Raw genomic sequence first — 22608 nt, forward strand, 5'->3', positions numbered from 1 at the left:
GCCTTCTTTCCCACAAGGTTTTTTCGCGAAGTCATAATGAACTTAAACTATTGGCAAGTCTTGATTCTTTGTTGACAGCGCTGTACTCAGGGGAAGCCATGAAGCAATGTCGACCGACTATTAGTGATCGTGTCTGGATGGAGGGGTTGAGCAAACTTGGGGAGATACGGTCCCATCATAAAGCTTTTAGATAAGGGACTACAGACCGAGCACACCAATCATAGCTAGTGACAATACATACCAAGACACATCAATTGCTGTGGACCCCTGAGCCCCCAATAAGGAGGAAAGGAGTGGCGAAAAAATCCCGGTCTCCATTCTAGCAAACAACAACCTCATTCGCCTACCCAACCAGCCCATCCTTCCGGTCTGTATTTGCTTTTATTTGCAGCCAAAGAGCTGACTGTAGCGATGGTAGAGCCTCCCAGAATGTCGAAGATGGCAATGTCCGCATGGACCTCCTTTGCGAACCAGTTGCGGATCTCCACTGCCGCCAGCGAGTCCACCCCGTAACTATGCATGTGCTCACCCGCCTCGAGATCTTCCATGGACAGAGATAGCGTCGAAGCCAACTTGCGAGTCAACGCATCTTTGACCGCACTGGATGCGTCCGCAGCTGTAGCAGCGTTGCGAAACACGGCCGCAAAGTCGACTGCGTCTTGTTTTGCTCCTCCCAGGACCCCTTCCGCCACGCTATTTTCACGGGCTAGAGCAAGGTTCTGGAACATGGGCTTGCGTAGGTAGTAGGCAGAGCCGCTGTCGACGCGGATCCCTAGTGCAAGACCGACGGTGGTCTGACACAGCAGGTCATCCCTAGTCTTCGAGTTGGAGGGATCGCAATAGTAATCGAGCAGAGCGAACAGATTCTCCTCGGTGACAGGGGCATCTACCAGTCCCTTCCATCTCGACTGCAGATCGTTGTTTTCCGTCATGATGCCGACCGAGAAGAACGGCCCGAGGTCCAGGGACGTCGCCTTCTCTCCGTTTTTGACCCTGTAATGAGCCAGAGCATCTTGGTAGGCGTTGCCGGCCGCATAGTTAGCTTGTCCTTTGGAACCGCAGACCCCGGCCACCGAAGAGAACATGACGAAGAAATCCATTCCCGAAGGCAAAAAGCTGTGGAGGTTCCAAGAGCCGCCGACCTTCGACCTTGTTGCCGCTTCCCATGACTCAAAAGGCATGCTCTCAAACGCCGCGTCTCGAAGCACCATTGAGGCCTGGATTCAGCCTTTGATGGCCGGCATACTTTGCTGGCAGTCATGAAGTGCGGCCCTCAGCGCCTCTGCATCACCAACGTCGCACGCTGGCGTCTTGATCTGCACTCCTTTGGACGTGAGCTGGTCAATGAGTTGCTTTTCCTCGATCGTGCGGCCTCCCGAGCGCGAGAGAAGAACAAGGTGGCGAGCTCCACGATCAGCAAACCAGGTTGCCACGCTACGGCCAATGCCTCCCAGGCCACCAGAGATAACGTACGTTGCGTTCGAGTCAAAGTAAAAGCTCGGTCGGGTCTGCACTGAGGCCTGCGCTTTTGTGTTAGCTAGTTTTGAGAACATGCTCTGTGTGATAGGCTTACCTCAACCTGCTCATTCGGGTCCATGTTGACCACAATCTTACCAGACGTCTTGCCTGCTTGCATGACCCGAAACGCCTTCTCAATCTCGGACACACCGTAGACTTGTAGCGGCTCGACTGGAGCCAGGCTGCCGCACTGCACGACACATTGTGCTCGAATTGGAACATCTCGAGTTTGCCACGGGCCAAAATATCCTTCTTGCCAATTTCAATGAATCGTCCAAAAGGTGCAATACAGTCCCATGAGGCCGCAAGTCCCTCTCCGAAAAGGGAGTTGAAGACAGCGGCAACGCCCTGTCCATTCGTAAGGCGTTTGATGCCACGGGCGAACTCGATGTCTCGGCTGGAGAAAATATGGTCGTGGGGAATACCGTATCGTGTGATGAGTTGCTGCTTCTTCGATTCTGTACCGACAGTAGCGAAGATAGTGGCACCCAAGTGTCTTGCAACTTGGACGGCAGCTTGGCCAGTTCCTCCGGCGGCGGAGTGGATCAACACGGATTCTCCAGGGCGCAGCCTTGCGATATCATGAAGGCCACGCCACGCAGTGCAGTAATTCACGGGCAACGAGGCTGCAACAGCAAACGACATATCGTCCGGAATCTTGGCCGCACCGCGCCAGTTGATCCGAGCAAACGTCTTGTAGCTGTCAAAGCAGCACCCCGCTACACGATCGCCAGGTCTCAAGTCTTGTGTCTCCGATCCAACCCTGGTAATTATTCCGGCGACCTCGCAGCCGACTCTATCTTGATTCAGCCGCCCCAAGGCGATCAGGACATCGCGGAAGTTGAGACCCACGCTGCGTACATCAATCTCGACTTCTTCGGGAGCCAGAGTTTGGTCGAATTCGGTATCTTCGATAAAGTGCAATGTGTTCAACAGCCCAGGGGTCCCAATAGCAAGTCGTAGGGGTAGAGCGTCCTTCCATGGTCGGGTCACGACTTGTGATGGCAGCTCTCGACGGTAGATCTGCTCGTTGAGACCGGTGGATTCAATCAAGCGGCCGACGTTCATGACTCCATGGTGTTCCCTGAACTCGGTATCAACGAGAGTGCCCTGGGAAACGGCTTTCAGCAGACGGTCCACGTGGCCCATTTGATGATCGCTGAGAAGCCCGAGCTGTTGGTCATGCTCTTCAAGATCCAATGAGATGACTCGATTGCTGTCAGTTTCCGAGTTCAAGACACGAGCAATGCCGTCGATCAGTCGCAGAGATGGAGTTGCCGTGCCTGAAGTGTTTTCTTTCGTGATCCAGAGCACATTCGAGATTGATGTAGATGTCATTAAGGTACGAAGCGTGTCAAAGAGCTGCCGGTCGACGTTCTCCCAAACGGCTTTGCCAACTTCGAGCAGGGAGATTATGACAGTGCCGTCCGTGGGAGCAAGCTGCGGTAAATTGCTGACATTCACAGTCCGGATGGTGTTGTGGGCAGAGCGGCTAAGACTCGTCTTTGTTTGTGCAACCAGCTCTGCCTGATCGTCGGTGTGCAAAACGAGCGTCTGGGAGGTTTCGTTGGAGGGGGACGACTGAGGTACTGCACCAATTGCAGTCGTGCAGATAACGCTGAACTCATGGGAGCGAACGTCTTGATAGTCCTTCAAGACGACATCGCAGCCTGAGAACCCAGCCTTTCTTAGTGATGCGTCCCACGCATCTTCATCGATACAGGGGCTGCGCGACCTGAAGGGCTCCGAACTGAGCCACCAGCCTTCCAGTAGACCAAACGCAAAATTCGTTCTGAGACCATTCGGAGTTGTAATCTCCCATAAGATTAGTTTCCCGCCGCTGGAAAGGGTTAGATGATGCAGAAGCATAGCGATTTACAGTGGTCTTACGGTTTGAGCAGTTTCTTGCAGTTTGCCAAAGTCTTGTCGAGGTCTTCTGTTGCGTGCAATACCTGCATCACAGTCAGTTGGATGAGTCTATATCTCAATCGTGGCACTTGAACATACCGCAGCTGCGACAAGAATGTCGTAGCTTCCGCATTCGAAGCCTTGAGGCTCTGGGTCCGATTCGATGTTGAGTGTTTTGAATCTCATCTTAGACCCGTGATCGTGATACGTCTCTTGAGCGGCGCTGAAGAAAAAGGGCGATACGTCTGTGTAGTCAAAGGTTCCGTAGCGTGGGACACATTTCTCACCGTTGCCGTGGGTGGTCAAAGTCTTCATCAATTGTGTCGTCGTCGCTCCTGTGCCAGCCCCAACTTCCAAAATCTTGCACGCCGGATTTTTGTGGACAATGGCATCCAGGTAATGATTGAAGCGTGCCACACAAGGTACGGTGTTCCACTAGAAGATATTGTCAGATCGGTATCAGGGAGCCATATGCAGTCTTAAAACTCACCACCTCGTAATAGAAATCCTTCACCAGATCGCCTTGGAACAACAATGCAAGTGCATCTTCCTCGCCTGTGATTAGCTTCTCGTGAATGGTTCCTAATTGGGTGTAGAATATGCCTTGCTTGTTCTTCGAGGCCAGCTCCGATTCGATCTCCTTGACGTATGCTGCGTCGTCGAGTCTAGCCAAGAATTGGGACGGCAGTACCTTCGAGGCGTTGGCGTGGACCAGTTCTAACTTATGCTTCATCCAATCGAGATATGCAGCTGCGCGCTTCTTCACTGATAGGGTGGCAATTGTCTCGGGGGTGAGGCTATTCATCGTCCGTTTGATGTACGCGATCAGGAGGAAGTCCAACTTGTCGAAGAATTCGGACTCTGGGTCCTCTACTGGGACCGAATCATCGCACATGACCTGGACTTGAAGAGAGCTCGTGAGGTCAAGGTCCGGCTTCCAGTCGATATTGTGGCAAAGGTTGGTCGAAGTAGTCGCCTGTTCGTCGTCTGCCGCACCTATATCGTCTATGTCTGTCGTCTTGAATCCTTCCACTTCAACAAGGACCTCCAGGCACTTTTCGTCGAATGCTACGACAGTCGATGTCGTTTCTCTCCGTCCAACTCGATGAGTGTTGCCAAAGACGTTGACATGCTCTGCATCGGCGCAGCCTAGTCCCTGTGCCGCCACCCAAATCCTCTCGAAATGTGTAGGAATGGCCGTGGACATGCGCTTGGTACCGCCTGCTGTGTATGAAGCAAGTATACCTTGCAAGATGCAATCGAAGGTCGTCGGGTGAATGACATGATGCATGCCTGTCTCCGGAGTGCTGTAATAGTCCGACCATTTGAAAGTTCGAACTTTTGTGACAGTGCTGTCGTTCTAGTTGTGCCAGAGGGCAGTGATTGCTCTGAATGAAGGCCCATATCCATATCCATTAGCCACCATAGCATCGTATAGCTCGTCGATGTTTACTTGGCTTCCGCAAGCTTCACGTGCGATTTTGAAGTCCCTACGTCGTCCATCGCTCCATTTTTGACGTTCTTGGCCTTGATCGAGTTCTGTAGCTTCTGCGGCGTAGACGAGTTGGATGGAGCCATTGCAGTTGTCATGCCAGCCTCGTTCGTCGTTCGTGTACAGTCGAAAGTAATGTCAGCCGCTGTCTTTGTCGTTGCTGTTGCGCTGAGGCTGGACATACATATTGACTTCGATACCAGCAGAGGTAGCAGGTATCGTCAAAGCTGAATGGAATGTGGCGTTCTTGATAGTGAATCCGGACAGTTGCTTCGTCGGATCAGCGAGCTGTCTAGTCGCCTCGATGGCCATGGCTAGCATGCCGGCGGCTGGATAGAGGATGACTCCGTTGATCTAGACAGAACACATTAATATCAGCAGAGATATCTTACACCACCACTGGAGTACCATACCTTGTGCTCTTCGACCCAGGGAATATCCGCAACGCGGATGATATTACGCCACTTGGCTTCGAGGGGATTCCAGTCTGAGTCCGGCACGCCGACTAAGTCGTGTCTGGCCGTGTTGCGGAAGCGATAGTCTCTGCTGATCCTGCTCTCGTGCCAGTATGTCTTCGATTTGTTGAAGCTGTACTCGGGCAAGAAGCTGAGGGTCTTTTGGGTTGAAGCCTTTCCTGAGGTGACGTTGTTGAAACGATCCAGGCTAACCGCGGGTCCCAGACAGTGCAGTCGCCCAACAGCATCTGCTAGGCTGTCAAGTGCTGAGATCTTCCGTACCAGCATGGATGTGTAGCTGATAGCCTTGTTTCGATCAATGCTGTGCAAGATCTCCCCAATGGGTCCCTGCAATGCAGAGTGAGGTCCGATTTCGAGAAGATCAGTGACTGCCACCAGCTTGCGATGGCTTCCGTCGATCTTTTTGAATGCGGAAATGGGACTCCGTGACGTGAGCGTGGAGACTGCTTTGGAGAAAAGCACTGGCGAAACCATGTTCGCCACCCAGTATGCAGCAGTGCTCAGTTTTTCGATCGATACCCATGTCCCAGTAACAGAGGACACCATCTGAGGTGTTTTGCCTCTTGCGCGTACAGGCTGGCTCTGCAAGTCGCTCAAGGTAGACAGGTACTCGTCTGCTGCCTCAAGCATCTGGAATGAGTGATAGGCGACGTCGACCTTGAGCAAGCGTGCAAACACCTGGGCGCCGTCCAGCAAGCCTTTGAGATGGTCGACGTGGCTGCTTTCTCCTGAGATGGTCACGTTTTTGGGGCTGTTGACGCAAGCGACCACAAGGCGGCCGGATCCCATCTCAGCCGCAACCTCATTCAAATAAGGAACAGCCTCGGACTGGGAAAGTCCCACCGCCATCATTGCGCCTTTCGTCTTGCTGGCTCCAGAGAGCTTGCTCGCAAGTACACCGCGGTAGAAGGCCACTTTCAAGGCAGATCTGTGATTCAAAGCGCCCATGCAGTATCTAGTAATGAATTAGTCTGCCCATTATTGATATAAACAACTTGAAAACTTACGCCGCTGCAATCTCGCCCGACGAGTGACCAACCAGGGTCGTGGCTTCCACTTCGAGGCTGTGCATCAAGTCAACCTGAGCAATCTGCAAGGCTGTACGTGCTGGCTGGCTATAAAGTGCCTTGTTCACATTGGTGCCTTTTTCGCTCTTTAAAAGCTCGCCTGGAAGGATTAGCGGGGAACGGAAAATCGATTACGGCCTCTTTCTTACCAAGGAGGTCCCACGAGGCCCCAAAGTCTTTCAAGATCTCACTTGACCTGATCAGACTGTTCTGATACACTGGGAAGGAGGACATGAGCTCCCTCCCCATTGCATACCCTTGACTTCCTTGCTGCAACAGTTGTCAGCGCTACATTCTCAGTGTTCTGGAAATGGATCGACTCACTCCAGTGAAGACAAAGCCGAGCACTGGGTTTGAATTTGCCTTCAAAGGCCCTGTCATTCGGTCTATCAGGGCGTTGTCGATGTACTTGGGTAAATCATGCCGTGGAATGGCCAACGTCTCGAAGTGCGTTTGCCAGAGTGATTTGGTCCGGCCAATTCCTGCCTCATCTGCTGTGGACCATACAAGGACTTTCGGGTGCGTCGTAGCCTGACCCGCATCTGTTGGGTGGTTTGTTTAGCTGTTAGCAAGAGTGGTACTGCCCTCATCCAGACCCCTTTGGCCACTGAATGCCATATCGAGGCTCAGCCCATGATTCGGAGGTTTGACTGCAGTGTTGTGGATCCCTGTGAGGCCATTCAAACGGAGAAAATTGTAGGCGTCATCTAGAATTATGTGGCTATTGGCGCCTCCAAAGCCAAAGGACGCTACAGATGCCCTTCGTAGGCCTTTGGTGGGCCAAGGGGTGGCATCTTCAGCAACTTTGATGTTGAGAAAGTCGGCGTCGATTTTGGGATTCAGCCGTTCAAAGTTGCTGTTTGACGGAATAATACCAGCTTCCAGAGCAAGAATGGTCTTGATGACTCCTGCGACACCACTTGCCCCCTCAAGATGCCTAATGTTAGACTTAACCGAGCCTCTGGTAACAAGCGGTCAGCTATAAGTCGTGGGCAGCGATGCATCATCCTGACAAAGTGCAACATACATGTAAAGCGGTGCTTCTGGGGATCGAAACTGTCGAAAGGATGCACCTATCGCACTTGCTTCTATAGCGTCCCCAACGGGTGTGCCTGTCAAAAGTAAGCGACGGTCCTAATGTGCCATCGAACTTAGACTGACCTGTCCCATGAGCTTCGAAGTATCTAGTTTCCGACATGGCAAGTCCAGCTTTCGCATACGTGTCCATGATCAGGCTCTCCTGAGCGAGCTTGCTGGGTTGGGTTAATGTAGGTGTTCTTCCGTCCTGGTTAGAGCCTGAAGAACGAATGACAGCACGTATGGTGTCTCCAGCAACAATTGCATCTGCAAGTGGCTTGACCGCTAACACACCAAAACCCTCTCCTCGAGCGTAGCCGTTGGCACGGTGGTCGAAGCTATAGCATCTACTGTCCTTGCCGAGCATACCGAGATTGTCTAGCGCCAGGCCAGACTCAGGGGTCAGGATGATGTTACTGCCGCATGCAAGGCCCTGCACCACGTATCAGCATTAGGCAGACCAGGTTCATTCAATAAGCTTACCATGTTCGAATCTCCAGCCCATATCGACTGGCAGACCATGTCCAGGGCTATCAAGCTACTGGACCAAGCAGTATCAATGTTGGCGCTGGGTCCCGTCGAGTTGAAAAACCAACTGACTCGATTGGCTTGCATATTGGTTGCAGTGCCCGTAGCGTGGTACTTGGCCGGTATGTGTGGATCCTTGTGCAGCATGGTCGCGTAGTCAATGGAGAACGAGCCAGTGAAGACACACGTCTTGGTACCTGTGATACGCTCCAGGGGAATACCGGCATTCTCAATGGCTCGATATGCCGTTTCTAGAGTCAGGCGCTGGACTGGATCCATGGCTTCGGCTTCGGCAGCACCGATGGAGAAGAATGGTGCGTCGAAAGCACTGACATCTCCATCTATGAAGTGTCCGCCCTGTATAGAGAGACTATCGACTCGATTCACGTCGGGGTGATGATGAGCAGTGCTGGAAAATCGATCAGCTGGAATCTCTTTCGAAGCGCATCGTTTCTCCAGCATCATTTTCCAAAACTCATGCGCATCGGTAGCCTCAGACGGGAACCTGAACGACATTCCCACCACGGCCAAAGGTGGCAAATGACTGAAGTGCTCATCGTGGGATTCTGCGATAGAGCCCATGATGTGAGTAGTGGTATCGCCTTTTTCGTGAGCGAGGAGGAAATGTGATTGAGAAACGCGTGTTTAATCTAAGACTTAGCGAGTTGAGATCACGTCTGACAGTGGACGAGCGATTGAACTTATAGTTCACTCATATTTCTTGACTAGTTGCTATCTTTCAGCTCCCCATAATGTCCATCAGCCCAATGCAAGCCCCTATCACGCCAGTCGCGAAGCCATTCCATGGGCACGCACATTTTCTCGTACTTTTCCACCAACAACTGCAGCGGTAGAAGGATCAGGCCATTGATGCAACCCAAACTTTGGCGATATCAGTATCAAAGACGTTGCATGTGGGAGGGTGCTTGGCGATAATTCCATTCACCGGTTATCATCACACCATCGTAGAATTGTAGACCGTGCCATCAAGCGAAGGAGTCAGGCTGAGCACTTCAGCTCTGAACTTTTATGATGCTAAGTCTAGTCGAGTCTGGAATAGAACTACTTGTAATCTAATATTTGTCTAGCTCTGGCCGCGAAGCTCAGAACAAGGCACTTTTGGCAGTACCATAATTCGAAAAAGTGAAAAGAAGAGACTGAGCTCTTTGCTATGGCCGTCCTTCCCTATCTTTGGAGCAGGAGTGAGCTGAGTTCGCATTGTGAAGGAACTTAATTCCCAACACGCCGAAGGTAGAATTAGCACGCCACCAACTTACTCGTCCATCGATACGGTCAGATTGATCCTCACAGCTACAGAGAGTTCGTTGAGTCGTAGCCAAGCACTCAATCTTAGCAACATAATGAAGGCCTAGAATCATGTGCAACAGGACATGCATGTCCAACGTCCGACCGCCCAGCCTCAATATGTGCGAAGGATGCGTGCCTATCGGGGACCGAATAACCATGTCAGCCTGGCCCCTAATGCAGCGATAAGCTGTGCAGCCTTCACCACTGAAAGCAGGTCAGTCAAGGCGTATTATTCTCGACCGAGAGTTGCCGAACAATTGCATTCCCGTGAAAAAATGTGAGTTCTTTATCCCTCTTCGCTGGAGGATGGGGGTACTCGTTGTGCAAAGTTCACATGGCTAGCCTGACATTCGCCCAGCCACTTGCTCGTAATCGTACATACTGCATGTGCAACGAGATGTTACTCCATTTCTAGGCGACTAAGCTGTTTTGATAGTCGTGAGAATTGCCCTGCGTGCACCGCTACAAGTAGGCAGTCCAGTGAAACCTATCAAACGTGGTTGCCATGTTGTGTTTTGATCCTGGCTCGTGGGGCATAGTCAGTTCATCAATAGTATAGGCACTGGTGTTAGAACATGCGTCGCCCTTCCCGACTTGCCCACTCGGAGCTATGTCGTTTGAGCATGCGGTGTGACACCTACTTTATGCGAGATCTTTCAGCTCTTCCAGCCTGTGATCTCGGCCGGAAGCCCAGAGCGCCAAAGCTGAGATTGTGTAACTACATTGATTCACCGACATCTGCAAAAACAGCATTGGTTCACATTACTGTGTTGGTGCTCGAACGCTCGGGGATTCTCAACTTTTCTCTACTTCAAGTCGCCATCTTATCAACCCTTCAAGGCGGCTACTGAGGCTTCTATACTGAATGCTCCATGCCGTACTGTCCCTCCCACTTTCTGCCCGACGTCGTCCCCGTCCTCATCACCACAATGAGGTATCTATGGTCAGTCTCAATCAATTTATCTCAAACGCTGCAAGTGCTAATTCAACATCTTCAGTCTTCATGGAAGAGGCACCAACGCCAAGGTAAGAACAGACCGGGCTGCTGGTGGATATTCAAGAGCTTACACATAGCCATGCAGATCTTCGAGATGCAGACGAGTACGTGGAAAGATCTTGACTTGTAGAGAATACCGTACTTACGCTGCCTAAACGCACTTCGTTACGAGCTTGCAGATCAGCACGAATATGACTTTCTTGAAGGCACAATGCCGTGGGAACTAGACCCAGGTACGAATCGCGCGGATCATAGCACCTTGCCGACGTCGCTGACACTACTTTGCAACAAGACTTGGGGAATTTAGTGTCCGAAAACGACGAAACTTTCGCTCTGTTCGACGAAAACAATCCACTGACCGCGCTGACTGCGGTGGATCAATTGAACTCCTTCGTTGAAGTGGAAGGGCCGTACGACGGGGTCATTGCATTCAGGCAGGCTGTGGGCGTTGTTGCTACATGGATGGCCTCCCAAGCTCGGCAAAAGAAGCCGTCGTTCAAATGTTCAGTGTTTCTCTCTGGTGCCGCACCAGCCGTGGACTATAATGCGTTGCAAAAAGGCATCTTTGTTCAACTCGATCCAAGGGCATTGGACTGTCGCATTGAAGTTCCGACTGCCCACATCTGGGGCACGAACGACCAGTGGAAAGATGCCGCCGAAGCGACTAGCCAGCTGTGTCGTGCAGATGTTCGATCGGCCCTTGTCCATCAGGGAGGACATGAAGTGCCCGGGGTGGGATCAAAAGAGGCACTGCACGAGACGCTCAACATGATTCGGAGGGCGATTCTGCAATCACACGCGGCAGGCTGAGAGGACGGGTGAGGGCCTAGAAGGGTGTATTTGTTTCTGCCAGAAAGATATGGCTTGCTTGAAGTTCAACCTATCAGCTAAAGGGTATGCATTCATCCATAGAAAATGAAATGCGTAGTCTTGCAACCCAGAAATTGGCGCCTGAAGAGTCGTATGAGAATAGAATGCTTGTGATGCGGAATCCTGCCAGACTCGATCGTTGGTGAAGATGATGGTAGTGTTAAATTTCTACAGATTTCAACATTGGACTGTGCTGATGAGAGGAACAACATGATTGGATTAACCTCTGGGAGGCATGTGTGTTCTTTTCATTCGCCTCTCCCGGCTTTAGCCACTGAACAGCGATAACTTCTCGCATACACCGCGGTCACACCAGGGCTCCTTCTTTGCTCAGTCGAAGCGGTCTATTCTTCCACATGAGAAGCACAGCTAGAATATGTGCAGCCGAGAACCCAACGGTCACTCGCATTTGGAGGTTGTACGCCTCGCCATAGATCTCGCGGACTCTGAGCTGCGTGTCAAGCGGCAGGTTGATGATGCCTCGGGCAGATTCCAAGACCGATGCAAGTTGCTCACCAGATAAGACGCCCGGGAGGTGCGATCTTACGTGACTGTTCAACACGCTGTTTGCCACGGCGACGCGAACTGCACCTCCCAGCATCCGTAGTTGCAATGTCGATCCAATTGCTAGAGCTGTAGAATGTCAGTGGGTCTCCATTGCACGACGTGAGATTGACTTCACGAACCTTGATCGTCTTTATCGACCACGATTGGCGCCATCATGTACAACGAACCGATCGATGCTCCTGTTCCCAAGCCTGCGACAACGCTGTATCCATACTGGCCCGCCCAAACGGCCAATGTGTTCGGCACCGTGGATAGAAGAGCGAAACCTGCAGTCTGCAACACGATGCCAAGCAGCAGAACGAACATGAAGGGGATCCGTAGTTTCCCGATCAACACAGTAGACATGACGATTCCCACCGGGCTGGTGACGGCGTATGGCAACAATCGAATTCCAGCATGGAGAGAAGAGCTGGCATTCACGATTTGGTACCGTTGGGGAAGCTCCGTTACTGCAATCGTCAAAGGTGCCCCTGACAAAAGGCATCCACTAGATAGAGACCACGTGAGTTCATGAGATACGGAATACACTGCAGCACTTACAGTAGCACACCCATCCATATGCGATTGCTGAAGAAGTGCCATGGGAACATTGGCTGCAGTCGTGAACTCGGCCGACTTGCAAAGCGTTCCCAGAGCAAGAAAGCTATCCAGAGCAGGCCAGAGATTACGAAGAACGAAATGATCGCCGCCGATTCCCACGGAAAGCGCACATTGCCTTCTTGAAGGGCTGCCAGGAGCAAGATCGAAGCCTAGAGGAGAATGAACGCTCCAAGAATATCTGCATTCTTGAAGAAAGCTGTGTCCAATGAATACCAGGGCTTTCGTGTTGCCTTTGGCTAGGGTTCGCTGTGGTTCGGCAAGCGAGAGGGTATGATGACAATGATAATGAGCAGAGCAACAACACCGGCCGGAAGACTATGCGAGTAGTAGTCATTAGCATTTGGAAGCAATTTCAATCTTGCGAAAACTCACTTCAAGTAGAAGACCCAACGCCAGTTATCTGGATCGGTCTCGTTGATGCCCCCTCCGACTAAAGGCCCGAGTATCATGCCCAATGACATTATCGACGAGGCAATGGATGTGATTTCCTTATACCGAGATGCGGGTACCATCTGTATGAATTCAATAGTGCCCACAGCGTAAAGACCCGCTCCGCCTATGCCATGAAAACAACCATAGAGCTGATCAGGGCCGGTCTGAGACCCACAAGGTCGCTGAATTTTGACCAAAGCATGAGAAAGCCTGTTTTCAGTCAGAACCTGGCACAGCTAGCAAAGAATGAGCACCGACCAGTATAAGTCAAGAGGTACGCCGTAATGATCCAGCTACTTTGCTCGAAGCCATCCAGATCATTAGATATCGATATCAGCGACGTGCTGATGACGGAAACTTCAAGAGCAGGTAGAAACACACTCAACCCCAGCCTTGTCGGTTGATGAGCATTAGCGCGCTGGCAACAATTGTGGAAAAACTTGATCAACTCACCCAATTCCGGCCACATATAATCTCCATCCAGTGAGATACCGACCAGATGTGTCTGATTGTCAGGATCGACGCCGAGTGTCGAGTTGTTTTCTCTACGAGCTGCCTCAAGTCTGGTAGTGAGATGCTCGCTGGAGGCCTCCAATTCGTACGATGCATCTCCAACATGGGCGTGGTCGGAACCTTGCCTCAGCGATTGACACAGATGTCCAATAGTCTGCTCATCGGTGGTGTCGATGGTATTCAGGCTGTCTCGACTGGCTGCGAAGCCGACATGCGGGTCCTCGCTTTGGACAGTCGGGACTGCCATGGCGATGGGTAGCGTTCTGTTCAGCGGTTCTGCCCGATTAGATTGTACAAGATACACAACGCATTAACACGACCATCTCTGGAATGATATGCAGCTGCTGGACCTCCCTCTGGATCGTCTCCGGTACAATTCTCGAGTGTATCGGCGTCGGATCAGTGCAGGCCTCAAGCTGAGGCCAAGGGGCTTGCACAGAGAGTTCTCTTCGGCCGTAAGATGGCTTTGTTCGCTATTGTCTCGCTGTGCCCAGTCTCCGATCAAGCCCGCCGAGCTTTGTTGTCTCGGACAAGTTCGTCCTGCAGGAAATGCGGCTGGCATACCGGTGAACCGCCAAGCTGTAGCCAGGGAATTTTGTCGTGCAAGATTGGATCAAGATGCAGCGACCGAATCAGCGTTGCTGGGTGATCTCAGCTGTGCAACGAGCCGCAGATACGCTCGGGCAGCTGCTGTTGTGTGACAACGTGGCTGTTGGCAAACAAAGCCTTGTACGACACAACGAACCACACCATCGGGTCCGAGCTGAGCGCCAGCCGCGGGCGGCCTTGCTTCATTGGCATGTGATCACCTCGCACAAACGAGATTGTGGTTGAGTACCTTTTTGGGTCCTCGATCTCTCAGCAAGACGACTTCGAGCACCGCTGGCGATGTCAAGTCCATTAGACTCCATGACAGCGCTCTCCAGTGCCGTTTACTTTCACCAGCCTCCAAATGATTCCACCTCTTCCAGAAGAAACGACTCTTCGCCAAAGCTCGTTCTCCTCCTCGGCTGGGTCGCAGCTCGAGATGCACATCTCGCAAAGTACATCGATGAATACCGACAGATCTGTCCGGCCGCTTGCATCCTGCTGGTCAAAGCCGAGCTGGCAGTGATGGCTTCTGCGTATGTGGCACGCAGGAACATTGCCGAAGCGATTCCAGTCATACGAGAGATCGTCGGAGAGGCAGAGTCGTCCAATCCGGAAACACGCAAGAACCCTCAACTCCTGGTCCATTTGTTCTCCAACGGCGGCTCTTGCATGCTCTCGACGCTCTACGACGTATACGCTGAGAAGTCTTCGACGTCGTTGCCACAGACAAAGTCGATGCTGGATAGGGGATCAGCATTTCGAGTTCTTCCTCTTCACATCACCATCTTCGACTCGACACCATCGCTCCAGTACTCGCACAGCAAGATTGTTGCGAGCGTCATGGCGGGCATTCCACGTGGTGCCTTGCAGATTGTCGCCTGCCCGGTCATTCAGCTGCTGAGCCTTTTCTGGCTGGTCAGTATCCACGTGTTCCGGAAGCGTGATGAGATGGCCTATTGGGCTTCTTCCCACAACGATACAAGCAAAGTCCACGAGGTGCGAAGAGTTTACGTCTACAGCAATGCCGATAAGATGGTTGCATATGGCGACGTCGAGGCGCACGCCCGTTGTGCCGAACATCGTGGATTCTCAACCACCTTGGAGCATTTCTCGGGAAGCCCCCATGTTGCGCATGCGAAGAGCGATACAGAGAGATACTGGCGAATAGTGAAAGAGGCGTGGTCGGAAAGGTTGAAGGCAAAGGCACCTTCTCCTCGAATTTGAGTGGCAGGCGAAAGGTTCGCCTATGGACAGATGGCGTGAAATAAGGAGTATTGCTCTCGTGCTGTCATCTGCCTTGAAAGATGTCAGTCCAGCGGCTGCTCTCTACGATGCCAGTCGAATAAATTTACCATAGACACTGCCTTTCGAGATTTCATTCCAATGAACATCATGGTAAGCTGTATGAAGGGTTGGTATTGTATCGTATCTACGATTCACTCACCGTTCGATCCTTCGTTACTCAATCTGGTCGAATTAGGAAGGTCCGATAAATTTTCTCGGCCCGGCCGTCGGCAGCTCCACCGACATGCATCACGCAAGATACATTGATAGGGCGTCAGCAGAAGCTTTCTCAACAAGCTCACTCTTGTGACTACACCTCCGATTTTCTCGATTTCTACACATAGATTGTGGTGAGACAGCATACTAAGGGTCTGTCGAAAGTCTGCTTCGTATCACATGCGGTTTTCGTCCTCTTGAAATGGAAACCGAAAATGAGTCCAAAAGTAGCTCGTGGCGGGCGTCCAAAACACTTCTGGTAGTCACGGCGACATTGGGTCTTTGTGAGTTTACTTTCTGCGAACAGGAGTCCAGACCTTGGCTAACATTTGCTGAACTTAGTCACGGGTATGCTTCTCAATGACATAACCATAGTCCTCTGACGATGAACATTAGAAAACTTTCTGTACGGATTCGTGGTCCCGATCCTGCCATACATGATTGAAGTTCGGCTGAAGCTGGACCCATCATATACCCAGCGCCTCACGACGGAGCTATTGTTTATTATGGGATTGATTTCCATGCCAGCCGCTCCAATCATCGGCCATCTAGCAGACAAGACCACCAGCAGGAAAATTCCCTTGATCATCTCACTCATCGGGTGCACTATTGGAGTGAGACTTGGAAGAGGCTGCGTTTGAATGTCCGTGAACTCTGGCTGACCCACAATCTTTCTCGTACAGACACTTCTAGTGGCAACAACTCCTAATCTATATGCGGTCTACGCTGGCCGTATTCTCCAAGGCATCGCTGGTACAGGAGCCTGGATCGTTGGTATGAAAGTCCCATTTCTATTCGACGGGCTACATTAACATCGCCACAGGCTTCGCCATGCTTACGGATGCTGCCGGTTCAAAGCATCTGGGCAAAGCTTTGGGTTCGGCCGGCTCCTTCATCACTGCTGGCGTATTGACTGGACCCGTTGTCTCTGGGGCACTCCTGCAATGGACGAACTACTGGACGGCATGGGCTGCCCCTCTGGCTCTTCTCGGTCTATGCTTCATCGCCCGGTTTGCTATGCTTGAGGAGACTACAACAAAAGAAATCAAGCCATCGACGGTGGATGACGGAGCCGTCGACGAAACAGCTCCACTTATTGCGGCAGACTCTAGCAATGGCGGCCAGACGATACACGGCAACGAGGAATCCAAGCAAGCTCCATCACGCGGCTTCTACAGCGTTATGTTCAGCATAGGGAGTACGTATGCCGCTTTGCTCAACGTCACAGCCTTTTCCATGATCATATCCGGTTTCGATACTACGTTGCCTGTCCATCTGTAAGTGTGAAGGAGAGAGCCTTCATGTGAGAGATGTTGGAATAATGGCTGACACCCGGCAGTCGAGATGAGTTTGGCTGGAGGCCAGCACCCATAGGCTCGATATTTCTAGGTATTCAGGTACCGAGTATGGTATGTGTGACGGATGAAACCATAATCTGTGGCATGGAGGGGAATGGGCTGATTTTTCTTTTCTTGGGCAGATAATGGCGCCCATGGTTGGATGGCTACGAGATCGAATTGGCCTCCGTTGGCCAACCGCCTTGGGATGGCTCTGCTCCGCTCCCTTATTCTGGTTTCTTGGGGTGCCTAGTCAAGACAATTTTCTCGGGGTCGGGGCGGGAACCAAAGGCCAAGCAGCTTTCGTAGCGACTATCATTGCGCTGGGCATTATCTGGTCGTTCGTGCGTGGAGGTAAGCGTTTTGTGTTATGACAATGTCTCGAAATAGTACTGATATTCTCATAGCTGGGACCTTCCAACTTACCAGTAAGTCGATATAAGATTCAACTGATATCCAAGGCATCGTCTAACACTCTTCTCATTGTAGCCACCATGCACGAGCTTAAGGAGAAGGATCCCAACGTGTTCGGCCCAGGCGGAGCGTCGTCGAGAGTATTTTCGCTCACCGAGACCTCGTTCGCCCTTGGACTCGTACTAGGGCCGCTCGTGACAGGCGCTCTGGCAGACACAGTAGGGTTCTATTGGGCTACTACTGCTCTCGGTAAGTAGCTTATATGTGTTCGAGTTCTCCCGCTAACTTTCAATCATTAGCCGTGCTGTCTGGCCTCGCTTCAATTTCATCGTGGATCTTCTTCACCCACAAGGCACCTATCAAAGAGGCAGAAGGGGAAGAAGAATCTTGAAGAGATTCAAGATTGCTAATTGAAGTATGTCTGGCCCGTCTGCATGCTCTGCGTAGCGTAGAACGGTGCGTTACTATCTGTGCAAATATTATGAAGGTAGGTCTACACCTTGATACTGTTACAGAAAAGCTACTTAACAACTGTCCAGAATTCGATCAGTGGCAGCAGCTAGAGTTCGAGTAATGGGGTTATAATTTGTACAATTCAGCAAGTCACAGCCTCGCCATTGTTCCAAAGCCTGTACTCTGTACGATGGAGGTTTCACAAGGTAAGCATAAGCCCCTCCCCGCAGAGCTTGGATCTGGGGGGAGAGTCGAGAGGTAAGATGTTCGGGGTCTCGAGTTCGCTATGTTCTATTGGTAGCAGAAGAAACGCGGATGTTCGACATAGCATCCAGAGAGGATTCCCGCCCGACTATATGCAGAACAACAACGAGGCACATAGTCCAGAAAACGGTGGCTGGGAAACAACTTCATGGCTTGCTCGGACTTGTTGCCTGCACGGCAGAGAATTGAAGTCTCTGGAAATGGATGATTTTAGATCGAACTTGATACATTGTATATCATGCTGTCATCAGACTCATCGCCCAAGTTCTCTCATCCATGTTCTCTCCTCTCAAATTCGCTGGTAGTGAGACTCGGCCTTTCCATCGTGCTTCTTCTCGTGGGCTTTGTCTGAGACGTAGTCTTTGGCTGCAGATGCGCTGTCACATGAATGGTCAGCTGTAAGCTCTCAAATCTGTGAGGATTGTCTAATGACGCACCGCGTGCGAAGCGGTGCATTGCTATCCTTTGCCACAGCCTTGTTGGCTTCTGCTGAGGCTCCAGAAGTCGCTTGTTGAGCCGACTCCTTGATATAGTTGGCGCCTATCGTCTCGCATCAGATCGGGCGGCCAGTCGAGGTCAGCGTTTTGCTCACCCTGCTTAATGGATTCCATCTTGGAAGGATTAAGTAGAATTTGAGCGTCTGGTGTGATTATGAAGGGACAGTCTTGACCTTAGCACTTCCTCAGAAAAGTGACGCTCTTATAAAGCTCTACTGTGGCTTGAGTGCCACAAGCCCAAGGCTGTCAGCCTGCGTCACTGCACAGCAGCCAGCGAACTCTAACCCAAAACAAGCCATTGCGTTGCAAGGAACTTGTTTTACCGCGCCTTGAAGAAATAGGCCCTGCATTTACATCCTCGATTTACAAAGATAAGATCTATCGCCCTAGCCGATTGTCGTTGACGATACCGATCTGGAGCAATGCAGAAGCCGTGCCGGTTCTCGCGCTGATCGTATTGGAACTGCGCTTGATCGACGGTCAAGACCGATGGGAGGTAGAGTGACTCTCCAATTCCAGCACTCCATACCGTGGAGGAAGTGTTGGGTGGGCTGCCGCCGTAGGCAAGATTGTGAAGAATGACACTTCCTCCTCCGATTGAAGTGCCGAAGATGGTCACTCGTGTGGGATCGCCGCCAAATGACGAGATATGATCTTGGACCCATTGAATTGCAGCTAGTTGGTCGTGGAAGCCGCCATTGAGACTCCCTTCTTGCTGAAGATCTGTACTGGCAAGGAAGCCGTATGGTCCGACACGGTAGTTGAAAGTCACCACGATCAGGTTGCCGCCAGAGGCCTCGATGAGTCCAGTTCCGTTATAGTTGGGGTTGTAGTCTTGCACATAGCCTCCGCCTTGGATCCATAGCATCACCGGTAGTCCACCATTGTCGTTGCTGGTGGCATTCGCTGGTGCGTAAACGTCGATATTCAGGCAATCCTCCGAATACTCCAATGGTGGAGTAGGCGTTGCAGGGTTTGTAACGCCGAAGCACACTGCGCCGTGCTACTTACGTGTTAGACGCAGGGTCGACATACAGTATGATAATCTTACTTGAGTGGCATCGACAAGGTCAGTCTCACGAAGTGGAGGCTGTGGTAGCCGGAATCGTTGTTCGCCAAGGGGAGGCGCAGCATATCTGGGAGTTCATCAGTCATTGACATTGCAGCATTAAGAGATGTCAATCTCACCTCATGCCCAAGAAGTTATTGATGCCACTTGATGTCGAGTATCCGGCATAGCTGGCATAGCTCAGGTCTACACGAGCTGTGTTATTCGACGATTCCCTGATGACAGGCTTTCCAGACACAAGACTGGGCGCTAGGGTGGTGATAGCCAGTAGGAGCTGGCTCCAGACGGCTATGGAAGTCATGATTAGAACAAACAATATGCACGGCACTCGATGTAGGATCTGACCTGCAGGACTGGGTGCTGTGAGTCGGTCTTTTATTGCTCCTAAGGCTGTGAGTGATGAGCCTCAGCCCAATGGCGCTCGGTCGCTCAGCTTCGCTCTTGCTGACAGATAGACATTAGATCAGCCTCTCACGATGATGCGCAAGCGGCGAATGAGCCATGTTCTCAAACTTCTTACAAACCTCCGCACCAACCTCCGCACCCCCGCTCTCAAGGAGACAGCACAATGTGAGGCGTGTATGCCCAATTTCTCAGCAGCTAGACAATGAATGCATCTATTGGTACAACTGCTGAACACTTTAAACGTCGTAATTCCCCATGCGGTTGAAGGTATGGCCATCATCTCGAGCCTGCTTCCTTCAGCCTGATGGGGGAGAACATGTATGGCGTGTCTCAGTATGGGTAGGAATGCAAAAGGATCACTGTGGCTTGCTTCAGTAAGAAACTCTGAGACCAGGGCTTTTCGTTAAACTTCTGGCAGTCGAGTATTGAGAAGAATGTGCAAAAGGCTGTTAGCCCTATCTTTGCCCTCGAGACGGAGGATGCGGACGTTTCGCGGTAGAACTACTCGGCAACGGCGTGGAGCGGCGGGTCTTGGATCCTCCGAGCTGCCAATCTCCGTCCCTCTATCAACCTCCGCACCTCCTCGTTCTTCCATCAACACAGCAGCCATGCAGTCCACTTCCATCTTGGCCCGTTCTTGTGCGGCCTGCCGCCGTCGAAAGATCCGCTGCGACAGACAACGACCCACTTGTGCGTACTGCCGTAGACTGCACCTCGAATGTTCGTGGCCTATCCCGCGGCCCCGTTCCAGTCGCGAAGACAGTTCATACAACAACGAACGCGCAGCGAGGAGCCCAACACAAATCTCAGCGAGGACTCCTACGAGATATACGACAGAAACTCCAGCGAATGTTCCATCGAGAAGCCCGAATCCACATGCCACGCCCGCGACGGAGCCATTCTGGGCACAGGTAAATGCCGAAGTATGTCAAATGCATGAGCCGCGAGTCTTAGACAGTGTCAACTCTTACGGATACCACAGGCCCGCCGATCTGGAGTAACATCGTCGAGTGAGAGCCACAATGGCGAACTCGGCGGCATCAATTCAAGTTGTGGCCAGGATTCGGCGACTGCAATGATGTTCTTCCAATCCGACTCATTACCAGTTGACACCCAACACTACCATCCCTCACCCACAAATGCCTTTCGCCTGTGGCAGACGTTCGTCGATAATGTGGACCCTTTGGTCAAGATTGTCCATACGCCTACCGTCCAATCGCGATTCTTGCAAGCGATCATGATGCCTGACGGTATTGAGCCTTCATTTGAGGCTCTCATGTTTGCTATCTACTATGCTGCAACCATTAGCTCACAGGCCACTGAAACTCGAGAGGTCTCCTTGAGCGAACATCGAACCAGCGAACTTGCGAAATATCGCTGGGGTCTCAACCATTCCTTAGCCGCAGCAGGCTTCTTCCAACGAAGCCGTGACGTTGTCAGCTTGCAGGCCTTTGTCATATACCTTGTAGGAAACAAACCTTACTGCCATCAGCTACTGATGTAAGATTGAGTTCTCGCTAATCGTATCTTCAACAGATTTGTGCCCGTCTAGACAACACTAGTCCCTGCGTCTGGACTCTGGTTAGTCTTGCTATTCGAGTGGGGATGCGCGTGGGTCTGCATCAGGAACAACCCTCCCAAGCCCGAACGCCCTTCGAAATTGAGATGCACCGTCGTTTATGGTGGCAGATCTGTACCCTGGATACAAGAAGCGCCGAGGATGAAGGAACTTTGCCGCTAATCTCGCAAGCAATGTCGAAAACTCCTCTACCCAGTAACATAGCGGATGCCGACCTTCATGCTGAAATGAGCCAAATGCCCAAAGTAAGCAAGAGTGGCACCGCGATGTTTTACAACAATGGACGAATCGAGACGACCCAGGGACTACGGAACATTCTATTCGTAGATGCCACCTCTCATTCAGAGGAGGTAGAGAAAAGCCCATCCCTGCAAAACAAGATTGAAGCTATTGACACACTGGAGAATCGAGTGCAGTCCGAGTACTTCGATCATTGCGATACCAAGATTCCGCTTTGCAATTTCGCCGTCACTACCATCCGGCTTGTCTTCCTCAAGGCTCGGCTGACACTGCATATCAGCCATAGTAACCGTCCCGTGGAGTGGTGTCCAGAGATCGATGATTTCCTTTTTAATACCAGCGTGGACATCTTGGAGAGAACTCAAGCGTTGGTAACATCACATCAATACGAACGCTGGTGGTGGCTGTGCGTTACCCAAGCTAAGCAGTCTGCCCTACCAAAAGCCTTTGCTGACTTCCTGCCTTTCGTTCTGCAGATTTCGCACATACGTCGAATGGGACGCGTTAGCACTAGTACTTCGAGGCTTGTGTCGAAAGCCTGATCGGACCAATGCAAGTAGGGCCTGGGCGGCGATTGAGCTGGCATGGACATATGCCGAGACACTCGCTGCTGGATCAAGTCATAGCAAAAGATGGACAAGCCTATGCCGATTGAAGACAAGAGCACAGGCGGCAAAGATGCGATTCCAGTCTCCAGAAGAGACCCAGCCCTGCAACCAGAACGACGCCTTTCCACAGCTTCAAGCTTGCTCGGTCACAGACATGGTCACAACAGTACCTACATCTAGTACGTTGGCTTTCGACGAACTCGAGCCTTACGGGTCAATGGCCACTTACTGGAATCTGCTAGACGAGGAGTGGAGCACTGCCTGTGATGTGAGATTGTAGAGAAGAACTGTTCCGGTT

The 22608-nt window shown here is 51.6% G+C and overlaps 7 protein-coding genes across 7 annotated transcripts; 4 read left to right on the forward strand and 3 right to left on the reverse strand.

Annotated features, from left to right (window-relative positions):
* Positions 1-335: 335 nt before the first annotated feature.
* On the reverse strand, positions 336-8648 carry M409DRAFT_71605 (uncharacterized protein; the record flags this gene model as incomplete). The annotated part of the gene is made up of 17 exons (XM_033819246.1): positions 336-1198; positions 1247-1520; positions 1574-1700; positions 1739-3358; positions 3409-3470; positions 3526-3861; positions 3917-4786; positions 4850-5022; positions 5119-5272; positions 5332-6349; positions 6402-6561; positions 6611-6731; positions 6786-7003; positions 7070-7422; positions 7489-7573; positions 7623-7971; positions 8022-8648. 17 exons carry the CDS (start codon positions 8646-8648, stop codon positions 336-338), a joined length of 7410 nt encoding a protein of 2469 aa, XP_033659402.1.
* Positions 8649-10303: 1655 nt separating this feature from the next.
* M409DRAFT_61585 (uncharacterized protein) lies at positions 10304-11181 on the forward strand (the record flags this gene model as incomplete). The annotated part of the gene is made up of 5 exons (XM_033814809.1): positions 10304-10317; positions 10373-10400; positions 10457-10475; positions 10551-10604; positions 10664-11181. 5 exons carry the CDS (start codon positions 10304-10306, stop codon positions 11179-11181), a joined length of 633 nt encoding a protein of 210 aa, XP_033659403.1.
* Positions 11182-11548: 367 nt separating this feature from the next.
* M409DRAFT_71606 (uncharacterized protein) lies at positions 11549-13600 on the reverse strand (the record flags this gene model as incomplete). The annotated part of the gene is made up of 8 exons (XM_033819247.1): positions 11549-11874; positions 11928-12295; positions 12349-12557; positions 12687-12723; positions 12781-12964; positions 13099-13232; positions 13294-13345; positions 13390-13600. 8 exons carry the CDS (start codon positions 13598-13600, stop codon positions 11549-11551), a joined length of 1521 nt encoding a protein of 506 aa, XP_033659404.1.
* A 641-nt stretch (positions 13601-14241) lies between these two features.
* On the forward strand, positions 14242-15168 carry M409DRAFT_61587 (uncharacterized protein; the record flags this gene model as incomplete). The annotated part of the gene is made up of 1 exon (XM_033814810.1): positions 14242-15168. The coding sequence occupies one exon, from the start codon at positions 14242-14244 to the stop codon at positions 15166-15168; it is 927 nt and encodes a 308-aa protein (XP_033659405.1).
* Positions 15169-15646: 478 nt separating this feature from the next.
* On the forward strand, positions 15647-17586 carry M409DRAFT_30986 (uncharacterized protein; the record flags this gene model as incomplete). Its single annotated transcript, XM_033810151.1, has 10 exons — positions 15647-15728; positions 15787-15792; positions 15841-16058; positions 16128-16218; positions 16268-16721; positions 16784-16853; positions 16925-17135; positions 17189-17209; positions 17271-17444; positions 17495-17586. The coding sequence occupies 10 exons, from the start codon at positions 15647-15649 to the stop codon at positions 17584-17586; spliced, it is 1419 nt and encodes a 472-aa protein (XP_033659406.1).
* Positions 17587-18728: 1142 nt separating this feature from the next.
* M409DRAFT_38196 (uncharacterized protein) lies at positions 18729-19547 on the reverse strand (the record flags this gene model as incomplete). Its single annotated transcript, XM_033810881.1, has 2 exons — positions 18729-19412; positions 19461-19547. Coding segments are annotated over 2 exons (771 nt in total), but the record flags the coding sequence as incomplete, so codon positions are not given.
* Positions 19548-21006: 1459 nt separating this feature from the next.
* M409DRAFT_34456 (uncharacterized protein) lies at positions 21007-22281 on the forward strand (the record flags this gene model as incomplete). Its single annotated transcript, XM_033810326.1, has 3 exons — positions 21007-21383; positions 21446-22108; positions 22179-22281. Coding segments are annotated over 3 exons (1143 nt in total), but the record flags the coding sequence as incomplete, so codon positions are not given.
* Positions 22282-22608: the final 327 nt, after the last annotated feature.

Source organism: Zasmidium cellare (genome assembly GCF_010093935.1).
Source record: "Zasmidium cellare ATCC 36951 unplaced genomic scaffold M409scaffold_81, whole genome shotgun sequence".
Taxonomy (NCBI): domain Eukaryota; kingdom Fungi; phylum Ascomycota; class Dothideomycetes; order Mycosphaerellales; family Mycosphaerellaceae; genus Zasmidium; species Zasmidium cellare.